A 16133-nucleotide genomic window follows, 5' to 3' on the forward strand; every position below is an offset into this window, starting at 1 on the left:
CGATAGTGCTACAACCTCGTTGAGAAGGTCGGAATTTCCTCAGAGAACAAATGGGCCCTCAATAGGTGGATCTCACCACTTAAGCCTGCGTTCGTCTTCCCCCTCTCCCTCCCCCCACCTTTGTATTCAGGCATCCACCTGTTTTTCCCACATTCCCGATGAAGGGCTCCGGCCTGAAATGTTGACTGTCTTTTATTTCCTATGGAGGCCATGTGACCTGCTGAGCTTCTCCAGAGCTTTTGTGTATAGTGGCTTTGTAGTAAAGTAGTTGTACTCTTGCAAATTTTAAAATTTAAATTTAGACCTACAGCACTGTAACACGCCAATTCAACCCTACAAGTCTGTGCTGCCCAATTTACACCCCATCAACCTACACTCCGGTACATTTTGAATGGTGGGAGGAAACCAGAACCCCCCCCCCCCACCGGGGGGGGAAAAATCCCATACAGACACGGGGAGACCATACAAACTCCTTTCAGACAGCGGGGATTTGAACCTGAGTCCGGTCCCAATCGCTGGCGCTGTAAAGGCATTGTGCTAACCGCTAAGCCAATTGTACCGCCAATTGCTTGGCCAAGGTGTTTAAAAATGACACAGAAGTATTGAACAGGGTAAAATACGGGCAAGATTAGGCCATTTGGTCCCTCAAACTTACAACATCATTCAATACAATCATGGGTGGTTCTCTATCTCGATACCATGTTCACACTTTCTCCCCTTATCCTTTAATTGCTTTGTATCTAGAAATTTGTCTATCTTCTTAAACATGTTCAGTGACCTATTCTCCACAATCTTCATGAGCAGAGAATTCCAGTTTTTCTTGGTTTGACTGAAGATTTCTTTTTACACAACTCAGTCCTGGAAGTCTTATCCCTTATTCTGAGACCCTTGGTTCCAGACTCGCTAGCCAAGGGAAATTTCCTCTCTGTATCCAGACTATCACCCTTGTCAGAATTTTCTGCACATTGATGGAATTCCTCTTACTCTTGTAAACGCTGAGGAGTTAAGTTCACAAGTTAACTGAACTTCCCTCTGAACAGTTCTGCCATCCACAAACCTGGGTGCTGCCAGTTTGTGTAGTGGTTAACGTAACGCTGTAACAGTGTCCGCGACCGGGACCAGGGTTGGAATTCCACACTGTCGGTAAGGAGTTTGTATGTTCTCCTTGTGTCTGCATGGGCTTTTTTCCCCAGAGGCTCCAGTTTCCTCCCACCCTTTAATATGTACCGGACAGGGTGTAGGTTAATGGGGTGTGAATTGGGCGGCACGTTCTCGTAGGGTCGAATTGGCCTGTTACTATGCTGTATGTCTAAATTTAAATTTTAAAGCTATAAATTTTATAAAAATGTATAATTAACCTCAAGCCATGCTGGAAGCAGATTGTTAGGGTAAACAAAAACAAAAAAATTTAAAAATCACTGCTTTTGGTTCAGTATAATGCATGAAAACGATTACGGTAAGTTGCAGCCTGTGTGGGCATGAAATATACTTACGAGTCAAAATTGTCCCGGAAGCCTTTAGCGAAAGGGTTGTGGTCTATTTTAAGTTGTGTGATCTGCAAGAGAAATGTTCCAATATTGTTAAGCAGATGTAGAAAATTTCCTAAAACACCTCAAAGCGAGGTCTCCTTGTCGCAACTACACTGGGCTAGAGAAATGTAACCCACCCGATCCTGGCAGAATTAGTGAGGATATCGAAACACTCCATGAGTTGTTAAAATCTAGCAAAGTCCAGTGATAGCAAGTGTGTCCAGCTATAAGAAAGTGGAGCAGATGGAGCTGTACAGCATGAAACTGGCCCTTTGAACACAACATTTCCATCGTGACCTGAGCTAGTCCCATTTGCCCTGTGCTTGACCCGTATTCATCTAAGCTTCCCCCCACCCCACACTCACATTCCACCTTAACCAATCCCTATGCCATTGATGCTGTGATTAGTAAGGGATTACTTAAGGTGGTATGTGGGGTGGAAAAATAAGTTTGGAAACCACTGTTTTTTAATTGTACCTGATTGACTCGTTATGTGTCCAGTTTCATAACTCCAAAGGAAATGGGCCAATGACAATTTTTCTCAAGCCAAATGTTTCAGTAGCAATTGAGTCTAGAACAGTGATTCCCAACCTTCCCTTCCCACTCACATCCCACTTTAAGCAATCCCTCACTAATCACAGAGCACCTATGGCATAAGGGTTACTTTAAGTGGAATGTGAGTTTGGGGGGGGGCAGTTTGAAAACTACTGCTGTAAACCTTTCCTATCCATGTATCTGTTTAATGAGTTTTAAACTTTACAAATGTATCTGCCTCTACCTCTTCCACCAGCAGGTGATTCCTTACACCACACTTATCTGTGTGAAAAAAAATTCCCCTCAGATCACTTTTAAATCTTTTCCCCTCAACTTAAACCTTTGCCCTAGACTTTGAGGAAGAAACTTAACTATTCACTTTTTCTATGTTCCTCATGACCCATTGGCCTCCTTTCATCCAGGGGGGGAAATCCTAGCCCCTCCTGCTCTCCTGATAACTCAACCCCTCCTGTATCCTCTTGAATCTTTTTCACACCCTTTCAGTTTTATGACATCTTTCCCATTGGAAGGCAACCACAACTGCTCAGTCAGACTCACCTAGGTTCACCTAGGTTCTTTGTTCATCTTTTCCATTCTCCCCCTTGTACCACCCCTTCTCCCTGTCCCCCCCCCATTACAGAGGTCTGTTGCCCTTGCTCATCTTGTTCAATTTACCCATCTTCCCTCCAATATCTAGTTCCACATCACTATTCAGCGTCTCCCTCTAAATTCCCCCTCCTCTCCCCCTACTTGGCTCCACTCATCCAAATTTGCTGTCCCCTCGCTGTCACCCACCAGCCTGTCTCAAAACACTCCCCCCCACCTCCTCCTCCTCCTCCTCCCCCCCCCCCGCCCCCGCATACACCTGGTTCCATCCTCCCATTATCTCTCACCTCACCTGGTTCCACCAATCACCTCTCATCCTTCTCTGATCTCTTTACACTGGCTATCTTCCCTCTGTACTCTCATCCGTGATGCAGGTTCTCAACTCAAAACGTCAACCACCTCTGCCTTCACAGACACTGCCTGACCCACTGAGTGTTCCTCCAGCAATTTGATTTCTTTTGATCTTATATACTGATCTGTCTGTCTTTGGATTAAACTTGACCCATTTCTGAACCAATAAGTTAGCCAATCAAATGTGGAAATATGGGTGATATCACTAGATTTTAACAAAGTTCTCACTGGCTCTCTGAAGTAAGAGGCTCTAGGAACCATGGTTAACCACTCCACCCCTTAATCTATCCCTATTGCTATTGGGAACATGTATTATATTTCCATTCATTGCCTTTCAAGGTCCCCAAGTGACAAATCTGTATTAGGGCTGAAATCTCAATGCATGCCAACTCACGTCTGCGTTCTGGTAGGCAGTAACTGCGATGAATGAGGTTTCAGGGAACGTGAATGCTTGCATTTTTGAAGTGAGGTATGGATCTTCAGCACCGTCCTCCTTTACTTGTACAATGTGAAGCCGTGGTAGGTACTTGTGCAGAGACTGCAGCACGACCATCTACAACAGAATCCCAGCATTGAGGAGAGGGGAGGGAAAGAGGAGAGGAGTGAGGAGGGGAGGAGAGGGTGGAAGGGCAGGAGGAGAGGGATGGAGGAGAGGGGAGAGGATGGGAGCAGAGAGGAGGGGAGGAGAAAAGAGAGGAGGGGAGGGGAGAGGAGAGGCAAGAGTGAGGGGAAGGGGAGGAGAGGAGGAGAGAGGGAGCCATTATTTCCTTTGCTATCCATATAAATTACAAATACAAGTTTGTCATATCCATTGGTACAATGTACAGATCCACCAAAATACTTATTTCTGTAGCCACAAAGGTATGTAAAATACACCAATAAATTACCATGATGACATAAAAGATATCAGTGGGTCAAGCAACATCAGAGGGAGAAATAGAATGGGTGATGTTTCAGGCTGGAAGCCTTTATCAAGTCTTGATGAAGGGTTTTGACCTGAAACATCAACCATTCTTTTTCTCCAACTGATGCTGCTCGACCACTGAGTTCTTCCAGCAGATGATTTTTTTTTTGCTCCAGGTTCCAGCATCTACAATCTCCGTGTGTGTCTAAGGTGAACTTCTGCCAATTTCCAAACTCTCTGGGCCCTTGTCCAAAGACTGGTCAAGTTGGCAAGATACTAGAGAATGACCAATGGAAGTGCAAAGGAAGCCCAAGTTCAAGGCCAAATAGGCAGTTTTGTGTCTTGCCCACCTGAAATCCTTCCAAAATGTGGTGCATATTTATCAGATGTGCCAACAGCAGACACCATGTTGAGTAACTGGGTTGGGAGTGGAAGTCAGGGGCATGGTGTTATATAAACAAAATAGAGAGAGTGCAGAGAAGGTTCACGAGAATGTTGACAGGATTTCAGGTTCTGAGTTACAGGGAAAGGTTGTGCAGACTGGGGCTTTTTTCTCTGGAGCGTAGAAGATTGAGAGGGGACTTGATAGAGGTGTTTAAGATTTTAAAAGGGACAGACAGAGTCAATGTGGATAGGCTTTTTCAATTAAGAAAGGGGGAGATTCAAACTAGAGGACATGGTTTAAGATTGAAGGGGGAAAATTATAAGGGGAACATGAGGGAAAATTTCTTTACGCAGAGGGTGGTGGGGATGTGGCAGACGTGGTAGAGGCGGGATCATTGGTTACATTTAAGGAAAGACTGGATCGTTACATGGATAAGAGGGGACTAGAGGGGTATGGACCGGGTGCTGGTCAGTGGGACTAGGAGGGTGGAGATTTGCTACGGCATGGACTAGTAGGGCCGAACTGGCCTGTTCTGTGCTGTAAGTGGTTATATGGTTATATGGTGGGGCACATGTGGTGCAAACAGTGCATATAGCTCCTGCTTAGCACCTTTCCAGCAGGTGACCTGCTGCTCAACAATTCCCTGCTTCCACCATGCTCCACTTCAATGCTGTTACAGTGCCAGCAATCGGGATTAGGGTTCGAATCCCGTGCTGCCTGTAAGAAGTTTGTACATTCTCCCCGTGTCTTCGTGGTTTCCTCCGGGAGCTCAGTTTCCTCCCAGTTTGAAATATACCAGGGTGTAAGTCAATTGGGTGTAATTAGGGCAGCATGGCTCATGGGGCAAAAGGGCCCATTACTGGTGCTGTATGTCTAAATTAAATTATAAAATATTACCCCAAGCATCAGATGACACACAGCTCTCAATAGGTGTGCTACACCATGGGCAAGCTTTAGGCAAGTTTTCATATTTAATAATTGAACTTTTCTTCAGAGCTCTCATGGGATATTATATCCCCTTGATGTAGACCCTCTTGTGGTTAGAGATGTGGGGAAAGTCAAAGCCCTGCTCATATTGAGTCTGTTTTAGAGCCACAATGAGCCTTATGCACCTTAATCCAGAAATACAGATGGGTGACAGTTGATACCCTAAATGAGGAGCAGTGATTGCATTAGGAAGGGTCCAGTCTTGTTAAAAAAAAGTTGCATTAGGTAGGCTGAATTGCTACAATAACACTTTCTGAACACTGGGTGCATTTTGTGGATTTTGGGCTGTTGATCATGAAAATCACCTTATAATTTCCCTATTTTTGTGATTTCCTGTCATATTTTCTTTAATTCGAGCGTACAAAACCACGAAGTGCAACATGCCATTGAAAATTAATTTTCTGCATTGGCACTTGGACGTCTTCCTTGCTGATCTTGGTGCAGTCAGTGATGAACATGATAAAGGTTTCACCAGGACATTGCAACCATGGAAAAGCAGTATTAGGGCGACTGGAATCCATCAATGCTGGCCAACTAGTGTTTGACACCGACATGAGAAGCATCAGATGCTGAGTACAAATGAATATCAGCGGCAAAACATGTTCAGGTCAGTCAAACTCATTCATTGTGTCACCATCAGCCATGATCAGCCATGATCGTATTGAATGGCGGAGCAGGCTCGATGGGCCATTTTTGGTCTACTCCTGTTCCTATGTTCCTATGTTCCATCATTATGCAATTAAGCATGCTAAATTCACTAAAAGTTAATTAAATGTTTCTCCCAACTTCCTACATAATACAGCAAATCTGAAAGTATCTTTATCTTCAGCTTGAAGTTGTCTATCATACTTCTCTATTTTTTTCAGGAAGCAAACCTCTTGAAAAGATTTGTTGCCTGATGTAATAGAAGATGCCTGTCTTACCTGAGTGACATTGTTGGATGCTCCTTTGTTATTGGTCAGCTTGAGTTTACCAAAGGAGATTTCCTGGCGCATCCAGTGAGCCCCTGTGTTGGGTGAATCTGGGTGCATGTACATCCGATTACCTGCAATGGGATGAATATGTCCAAAATACAAAGTCAATCAGCGGACAGATACATTGTTCTTCCAACCTGACCATCTGGACCTAATCTGAGATCCTGACCAAACTTTCAACATTGCTGGGTGAGGCAAATTGCTTGTGACAAATTGACCCCAAATTTGTCACAACATTGTCTGCTGTTCAGAAGTACATAATTAGCTAGAAAGTATATTGGGGTATCCATAAAAATAATTGAATTATTCTACATAATTACAAGAATTCCCTTTTGTCTGCAATAAAGGTGAACATTCGAATTAACTATTTCAAATAAGTCATAGGTAGCTCTAAGAAAGCAACTAGCTGGTCAGTAAATTAACAAAGCAGTCACACTTAATTTAAAAAGTCTGATTGCAAGTGGGGTTAACATTTTGGTTGATGACTATGTTCTTGTCATGAACCAACAAGTGTAGATATATTTCATACAGCTTATGGGGAGAACACAGGGGAATGGGTCTGAGTGGGAGAATAGATCAGCTTATGATGGAATGGCAGAGCAGACTCGACGGCCCAAATAGCCTACTACCGTTCCTATATATTATGGTCTAAATTTGAGCTGTTTTTTTTTCTGGAGAGCCTGAGGATGGGTGATCATGATACTTTATAATGAATTACTAATTAATACAATGTTGAACATGGTTTCTTGCTGTGTGATCTTTAGGCCAAGCACTCTACAATGTTCACACACTAACTGAGGCTTTGATTGCCATAATCTCATGCAGTTGACTACAACCTAAAGTGAAAATGTATGGTCTTCCTGCTTCCTGCCTTCAGAAAAAAACCTGCAAATTCCCCTTGGGATGGCAACCACTTGGGTAAAGGTGTGTGTATAAGAAAAGAAAACTATTGGATACTCTTACTGAGGTTCAGCCAATGAAGTATTTCATGTCAGTAACACAGTGACCACATTGCATACATTGTTTTCACAACAATCCATTATTCACCAGATAAACTGTTCTTTTTTGTAAATTATGTGTGATGTTGGTTGAAGATTATAATGACCTGAACAACTGGAAGAATTTCCAAAACTCCTTGAAACTGCCCTGCATTTATTAACGCACCACACTGTGTGTTTTCAATAACATCGGTATCACCTAACTGAGGGGATAATCTCACCGATGACTTGATTGGTTGTATCCTTGTTTCTGCGTCAGATAGCCTAACGTGGTCTGGGACGTTGCAGCTGACAATTCCTGATTCCTGGAATGGTGCTTTTACCACATGACAGGAGGTTATGTTTACTAAGTTTTTGTTCATTAGAATTTACAAGAATGAGAAGGGATTTAACTGAAACTTATGGACTGTGCTTAGAACTCTGAAACATCATACTTGAACAATGCCTGAAAGATTGTAACGTCACGTTCAAAAGGCGGCAAAGAAAATGCAACATTTCCTTGGTGTGGCACTTAGCTACCAAACTTAATGGCATAGTCAACTAACTGGTATCGTCAGCTCTCTGGTTCAAGCAAGAATGCCAGCGACTGACCCACAAATGGACTGACTCTTCCAGGCAAGGGAAATCAAGTAAAAGAGTCTCCAAGATTCAAAAATAACTAGGTTCTGCCATGCAGAAATAGACTTGGCAGAATCTTCCATCACATGGGCTGTCCTTGTGTCTCCTAGCAGACATTTAGAGGACTAACTATACTATGTGGGTCATGTAATGCTATTGATCTCATGTTGCATTGCAGATCCCAAAACTAAAAGTTGTTCAGACAGATTTCCTAATGATTTTTAAAACATGTTGGAGCGTCGGCGTGGAGATTAGAACAGCAAAAATGTCCAATTCCAAGCCCAGATACAAACCAACTCAACGGTGTTGTAATTGCCTCTGACGCCCCTGGACTGAGGATGGAGCGAGAGAAAATAGAGGTACTCCTGTTATTCGAAATTCAAGCAACTGGAATCCTCAAGCAACAAGCAGAAAAAAGAAAAAAAAATTATAATAAACAAAAACAAATAGAAGTTTAAAATTGTAAAATTAAATGTTCTCTGAGTAACAGATGGGAGCAAATATTCAGCCAGTGGAGTGTTTTAGTTGGGTTTTGCTTGTAGCGGCTGTTTGAATAAAGTTGTGTTTGAATAAAATGGTGTCGCCCATTGAGGCGACTCTCTTAAAGTGTCTCCTTATCCCTGCTTAGCAAGCGTCTTTTTCTTTATTAGTACATTATTAAGTATATTAGTACGGCTTTATTGGTAAACTTGGAGGTAGGGGTTTAATTATGATGGCAGCACAGTTAACACAGCAGTTAGAGCAACACTGTTACAGCGCCAGCACCGGAGTTCAAATTTAAATTTAAATTTTGTAAGTTGCAGAATTACCTAATTAAAGTGAACTTCACATAATTAATGACTACAATACTGATTTTTTTTCCAAATTATTTTACATTTTGCATTGTCTTTTGTCTTTTAAACTGTTTATTCTAAATGCTGATGTATTAGTTAGGCATTGTAAGAGTGAGTCTTAAGCAACTGGAAAACTCACTTATCCTGCACCTACAATCATTGTAGGTGCAAGATACCAGGGGTTTTACTGTACTCCATTCCTGACGGGAGGAAGCTTAAAACCATTCTCTTAGTATGAACCATCAAAACACTTTCCTAAAGGTTTTCTAATGGTCTGAAAACTGAAGGGGTTAAATCACAGGAATGTTAACAGACATGGGTATTTCTGGACCTAGTGGATATAATGTGCAGAAGTACAGTTGGAGTAATATAAGGTTATTAAAATATAAAGAACTGCTGGAAAATATTACAGTGCATTGGCTACCAGGACACCTGATCACTGCTGGAAAAGCCATGCGTCATAGAACCTGTTTGTTTAAATGTCTGATGGCTGGTGAAAGCCAGCGTAAGGGTGGGGGTGTACATGTGGGGTCGTTACTGTGGGAATGGACATTGCCAATCCTTTCCATAGATGGGTCGTTCTGCCTTGTGTGTGAAACTGTTTTAAGAGGAAGGTAATGTTTTGCTGTATGTTGGGACATCCACTTTGCCAAACCAGCAATGGAAATCTTACTCCTATTCCTAACTTGTTAGTTAGAATTGCCTGGATGTGCAGCTAGGAATTGCCAGCATTTGACTCTCACTGTTGTTTCAGAGTTTGATCTGTGTAACTGATATTAATCAACCATGCCTGTAACCACACGACATTATGAACCCAGTGTGCTTGGTTCTGTCAAGATTCCATGCAGATAAGCTACAGTAATGTTAGAAATGAAGCTTGTCCAAAATCTGGGGTGCTCAGAATTAAACTTAGAGAGATATAAGATTATGAGGGACTTAGATAAGGTGGACAGCCAGCACCTTTTCCCTGAGGCAACAGTAGCATACACCAGACGACGTCTGTAAGGTGAATGGAGGAAAGTTTAGGGGAGATGTCAGAGCTATGTTTTTTTTTAATTCAGGGTGGTGGGTGCCTGGAGTGCATTGCAAAGGATGGTGGGAGGCTGCTACAATAAGGACATTCAAACGCTTCTTAGATGGGCACATGAATGTAAGTAAGATGAGGGTTATGGGAAAATTAGATTGATGTGGAGTAGCTTTGCATAGGTCAGCACAACATGAGTTGAAGGGCTTTCCTGTGCTCTAATGTTCTATGTTCCTTTAGAAGGTAGTATGTAGTGTTAACACTACATCCCTTTGTGCTTATTTGCAATTCAAAGTGATACAGAGAGCTCATGTCTAAAGTTAAATTGTCTTGTTTTTATTCGGACATAATCCCAGATGAGATCAATGTAAAACAGGTGATGCTTCATTAATTCATATGTTCTGGACATGCTCTACCTTAGAAAAATTTTGGATGAAGTTTTTCAAACATTATGGGCGGTTGTCAATTTAAAATTGGAACCTAATCCTTTCATTGCTCTTTTTGGAACATTCCGAGAAGATGGTGTGCTATTAAACTTCAATTTAATACCGCATTTTATCTTTTACTATGTTGATGGACAGACATGCAATTTTGATTAAGTGGAAAGATAATACTCCATCTACACATGCACAACAGCTAAGGGACCTAACGTCGTTTAAATTTGGGGGGGGGAAATTAGATATGCAATCAACGATTCAAATATGAAATTGCAAATGATATGGGGCCATTCATGGACGACTGCCATAACCCTCAGGTTTAGTGTTAATATGGAATTTTGACATTGAGTTGTCCCACTCTAGGATTGTGCCACTTTGATTTCTAAATGTTAATCTTCAACCTTGTTTAGGGGAAGGGAGTTTGAAAGTTATTTCCTTTGTTACGTTCTATTTTATTATGATTGTGCTTGGGAACTTTTACTTATGATCATTTTTGTAACTTTTTTATCATCTTGGTCTTCTAGCACATTTCATAATTGTACTGTTCAACTTTTCTATTGTAAAATAGTAATAAAAATGTTTTTAAAAGAAATGGTGGCATAATGCTTTGTGTTCTCTCTCTGCTGTCCCACCACCCCCCTATACCATTGACGACCATTGGTTGCATTCTTACTGCCATGACAATTTTGTAGGGTCAGTATAAAATTCTCGGCTGTCATTCCAATGCAGTACCCAGAGATGGTGGCACCCACTGCCACCCTCCCTGAGATGTTGAGCTAGTGGCATTTCGACTGCCATGGGTAGTTGCAAAATATCCCATAGTGCCACCATGATACCTGATCACTGCTGGAAAAGTCATGCATCATAGATCCTGTTTGTTTAAGTGTCTGATGGCTGGTGAAAGCCAGTGTCATCAAAAGAAAAGGATGGGGGTTAACCTTGTAACAGTACACAAAAGTGCTGGGGTAACTCAGGAAGTCACACAGCATCCGTGGAAAGCAGCAAGTAGCTGACGGTTCAGGCCTGAGCCCTTCATCAGAGATGTTGCACGACCTGCTGAACTCTCCATCGTCCACAGACTGCTCATTAAAGCAAGGCTATCTATCCCTGCATTCGGGTCAATATTTACCCTCTCTCCAGCCAAGGTCACATTGTCGGGTGCAAATCAGCAGCTGAATCCATAGAACATTACAGCACAAAAAACAGGCCCTTTGGCCCTTCTCGTCTGTACCAAGCTATTATTTTGCCTAGTGCTACTGATCTGCATCCAGTCTATAGCCCTCCATATCCCTCCCATCCATGTACTTCTCCAAATTTTCATTAAATGTAAAAATTGAGCCCACATTCACCATTTCAGATGGCAGCTCATTCCAATCTCTCTCCCCTTTCACCCTTAACCCATGTACTCTGATTTGTATCTCACCTAACCTCAGTGGAAAAAGCTTACTTGCATTTGCTCCATCTAAACCCCTCATAATTTGAAATATCTCAAAAAATCTCCCCTCATCCTTCTGCGCTCCAGAGAAAAGTCTTAACCTGTCCATGCAAAGTTATTGCATTTGGTTGTCAATAACATTAGAATATCTAGGCATTGGAAAAAGTGCTGCATAAATGCAAGCCATTTAATGCTCTCACTCAAGACACCCTGCCACTGCAATGTCACTCTACATGGTATGGATATGATGCAGTTCTTGTCTTTTTGAAAAGGGGATTTTAGCCCTTATAAATCAACCACTACTTACTAAAACATTAACCACTCAATTGTTAATGCTCTCATGAATGGATGACTGCAAGACTTGGTTGCTAATGTGACAATTAACAAGATGTTACCATGTTGGAATGTGATTTAAAAGGACCACTATGAATCTACAGGTGAACCCGGTTCATGGGAGCCATGAGGTAACAGCTCTACTAGAGACACTCAGAAGGCTCCAGATGCTGGAATCTGAAGCTAATGACGATCTGCTGGAGGAGCTCAGCAGGTCAAGCAGCATCCGTGGGAGAATGGTTGATGTTCAAAGCTGAAACGCTGACCATTCTCTCTCCCATGGATGTTGCCATGACCGACCGCTGAGCTCCTCCAGCAAATTGCCTTCAGCATCTTGACTAGCTGTGCCATTGTTGTCACTGGCCAGTTTGGTTCCTAGTTCGCAATGTAAATCACACAGCCCAGGGACAGTACAGGATAGATTTGGCAAAAGACCAACCCTGAGAGAGAATTTAAAAGCAGCGTTTACCTCATTTTCTCAGGCAAGAGTGGTAAAGGTTGGGCATGAAATGAGGAGTGATTATTGGGGTGCAGAGATTGCTTTCTGGTTCCTGTGGTCCAGCAGTGGTGGAGTTAGATCAGTGGTTCTCAACCTTTTTCTTTCCACTCACATACCACCTTAAGTAATCCTTTACTAATCACAGAGCACCTATGGCACTGTTTTAATCGTCTCTAATTGGCTCGTTATGTGCACAGTTTCATAACCCCAAAGGAAATGGGCCATTGACAATTTTTCTCAAGCAAAATATTTCATTAACAATTGGGTCTAGAGCAGTGATTCTCAACCTTCCCTTCCCACTCACATCCCACCTGAAGTAATCCCTTACTAATCATTGAGCATCAATTGCATAGGGATTACTTCAAGTGGGATGTGAATGGAAAGAAAAAGGTTGAGAACCACCAAATTAGATTGTTTCCACTGGAGTAGAGAATGCTGATTTGAGAACAGTGTACAAGATCAGGAGTAGTTTAAGTATGGTTGATGGAGGAAAATCGATCCTCTTAGTGATCCGGGAACAGATTTTTAAAAAGTGTACACAAAAGGGACAGCTCCCACTACCCATCTGGATGGGGAAGCGATCAATGTTCAGGAGAGAACTGGATTGGAAATTAAGGTAAAATACAAAAATTGTGCAGTTAGAGCAGAGGTGTGGGACTAATGGGATTGCCTTAGTAGGTGTCAACATAGACTGAATGGCCTCCTTTGGGAGAAAAAGGTACCTGGAAATCCTCGTGCAGGACAGCCTGAAGGCAAACTTACAGGTTGAGACGATGGTGAAGAAGGCAAATGTGGCGTTCATTTCAAGAGGAATAGAATATAAGAGCAGTTAGTGGTTGAGGCTTTATAAGGCACTGGTGGGACCTCACTTGAGAGTATTGTGAGTAGTTTTGGTGTCCTCGTTTTAAGAAAAGATTTGCAGGCGTTGGAAGAGGGTTCAAAAGAGGTTCACTAGGATGATTCCAGGAACGAAAGGGTTATCATATGAGGAGCGTTTGACAGCCCTTGGTCTGTATTCACTGGCATTTTGGAAAATAAAGGGAAATCTCATTTTATGCATTTTGAATGTTGAAAGGCGTGGACGGAGTAGATGTAGAAAGGTTGGGAGTCTAGGACAAGAGGCCACAACTTCAGGATTGAAGGGCAGCCACTTAGAAGAGAAATGCGTAGGAATTCCTTTAACCAGAAGGTGGTAAATCCGTGGAATTTGTTACCCCAGGCAGTTGTGGAGGTCAACTCATTGGGTGTATTTAAGACAAGGGTTCTTGTTTAGCCTGGGCATCAAAGGTTATGGGAAAATGGACGGCCAGTACGGCCGTGTGAAAATAGATCAGCTCATGGTTAAATGGCGTGAGAGACTCAAAGGGCTGAATAGCCAATTTCTGCCCCTATGTCTCATGGTCTTCCATGCTGCAACAAGGTCCTTTTGATCAAGGGTGTTTGAAAAGATTTGATCTTTGATTTCTTTGTATTTTCACTCAATTGTTAACAGCACTGAATGCTGATTCAGACCATCTGCAAACTATGCTCTTCCCTGGGACATGTTTGCTCAGCAAATTATGTGTTAACCATGGCTCAGTTTGTATGCTCTCATCTCAGAAGGGTGTGGTTTCATCTTCCACACGAGAGATGTCATCATAAAAACCCTCAATACCTCAGCACTTCCTTGCTGCAAGAGGAATGTGCTGTTAAATTGAGTTCAGCGAATAAAAAGTAAGCCGGGTGTTTACCCCCAGTGCTTAAAATAATATTTACCTCTTGTCCAATACAACTGAGAATGCCAGACCCAATCACCCTGTGGTCTGTCAGATCACCCTGCATGAAACTAACTGCTCCATTTCCTGCAGTATAACAGTTGCCCAGTCTCCAGAGGTATTCCTTGACGAAGGGCTCAGGCCCGAAACATTGCCAACTACAGATGAGCTTCTCCAGCACTGTTGTGTGTTGCATCCTAATTTAACCTGTGCCATGCAGTGATCTGTTGAGACCTAGTGTAAGCTATCCAGCGCTGCCACATCTCCTTCCAGTGATGGTGACGCAGCCTCAACATTCCAGCCTCTTTCCCTTGGCCTCTCCAAATCACTCTCACTGCATTTCAGTCATCTATGGACACTTTATTTAAAAACACTCACAGGGTTTTGTTCCTAAATGGGGCTCCTAACCAGCACCTCCAGCTCATCAGCATTTCTATCCTCCATGGGATATTAACCCAGATGCAAATGCAAATTACTGCGCTGTGTTGAAATCAAATTATATATCAGCTTTCAACCTTTAGGACGTTTCCCTGCTGTTCAGAGTTTTGCCTTAAGTTCACAAAACAGACCACAAAAAAATAGATGTTTTAGATCTCCAATTTCTGGCTTCAGTGAAGGAGAAAATTTGGAGTTTCAATGCATTATTTGGATCAAAAATAGTTTGGGCAGAGAAAAGTTGAAATACCGGTATATCATGTACATTACATGTTTAATGTATTATCGTGGGACAATCAAAGGAACCTTTGAAATGCATTGCAGAAATTGTCTCTGTAACAACCTCAAGCAACTGGTTAAAAAAAAAGAGAGGAATAAATAAATAAGTTGAAATAAATTAAAAAATTTAAATAAAAGTTTAAAATTTTTAAAAAGTAAATTTCTCTGAAGTAACACATAAACCTTTGGTGAAGATGGGAGTAAATATTCAGCCAGTGGAGTGTTTGGGTCATGCTTTGCTAGTAGCAGCTGTTTGAATAAAGTTGTGTTTGAATAAAATGGCGTCGCCCAGGATGAAGAGCTGGTTGATGCCGCTCGCTGTTGAGGTGACTCCTTATCCCTGCTTAGTATATTATTAAGGCTTTATCTATAAATGGGAGGGGGAGTTAATTATCTATAATGTTATTGTTCATCTCCTGGGAGGTTCCATGGAAGGGAAGGAAGCTACAGATGCCGCAATGGTTACATTTTCAAAAAAATTCTTTAAGGTTTATATATTCATGCAAATGAAGTTTGTTCAGTTTAAGTACAGTGTAGTATTTTGCTTGTTAAACTATTTATTCTTAATGCAGGTTATGTTAGGTATTGTAAGAATGAATCTCAAGCAACCGGAAAACTCACTTATCCGGCATCTACTAATCCCTGAAGGTGCCAGATACCAGAGGTTTTACTGATTCTACTGCCCGCTATGAACTCTAAACAAGGCAGCAGATAGTGTAAAAGCTCAGAAATGCTGGAAGAACTCAGCCGTCTCACAATGTCCACTGGGGGTAAAAATATATTACTGACATTTCAGGCCTGAGCCTGAATTAAATTAATTCATTTAATTGTTAATTAAATTAATCTTTTAAATAAATTGCATTAAAAACATGGAGATAAAGATATAAATTAAATAAATCACTGTATATTTCAGCAGATGACACTTGAAACACCCAAAAAACATTCCCAAAAAAAGGGTTGTCCTACAGGCCAGATACAGTGACTGTAAAATTCTCACTGTTTACACATCGTCGTATGGCGCCACCCACCCCCCCCCCCCCCCCACCCCACCACCCATCTGAATCTGGTGATTTGGCTTTGGCTTCGTCATTAGTGTCCCACAATAAATCAGCCTCCGTACCATCCACTGCACTGGAGACTTTTAACTTAAACCTTGCTTCATACTTATTTCGATTTGCTGGTGGCTTCATGATAACAATTTGATTTTTAAAAATGGCA

At 41.9% G+C, this 16133-nt stretch overlaps 1 protein-coding gene across 2 annotated transcripts in view; it reads right to left on the bottom strand.

The window, feature by feature from the left end:
- Nucleotides 1–16133, bottom strand: part of tbx21 (T-box transcription factor 21) — a 50203-nt gene that overhangs the window by 4128 nt on the left and 29942 nt on the right. For both annotated transcript variants that reach the window (XM_069906003.1, XM_069906004.1), the window contains exons 3-5: nucleotides 6220–6341; nucleotides 3415–3573; nucleotides 1494–1555 (exon numbers count right to left, since the gene is read on the bottom strand). In XM_069906003.1, coding sequence (XP_069762104.1) covers nucleotides 1494–1555; nucleotides 3415–3573; nucleotides 6220–6341 — 343 coding nt within the window. The remainder of the gene's footprint in view (nucleotides 1–1493; nucleotides 1556–3414; nucleotides 3574–6219; nucleotides 6342–16133) is intronic.

This window comes from Narcine bancroftii, chromosome 12 (assembly GCF_036971445.1).
Source record: "Narcine bancroftii isolate sNarBan1 chromosome 12, sNarBan1.hap1, whole genome shotgun sequence".
NCBI classification, from domain to species: domain Eukaryota; kingdom Metazoa; phylum Chordata; class Chondrichthyes; order Torpediniformes; family Narcinidae; genus Narcine; species Narcine bancroftii.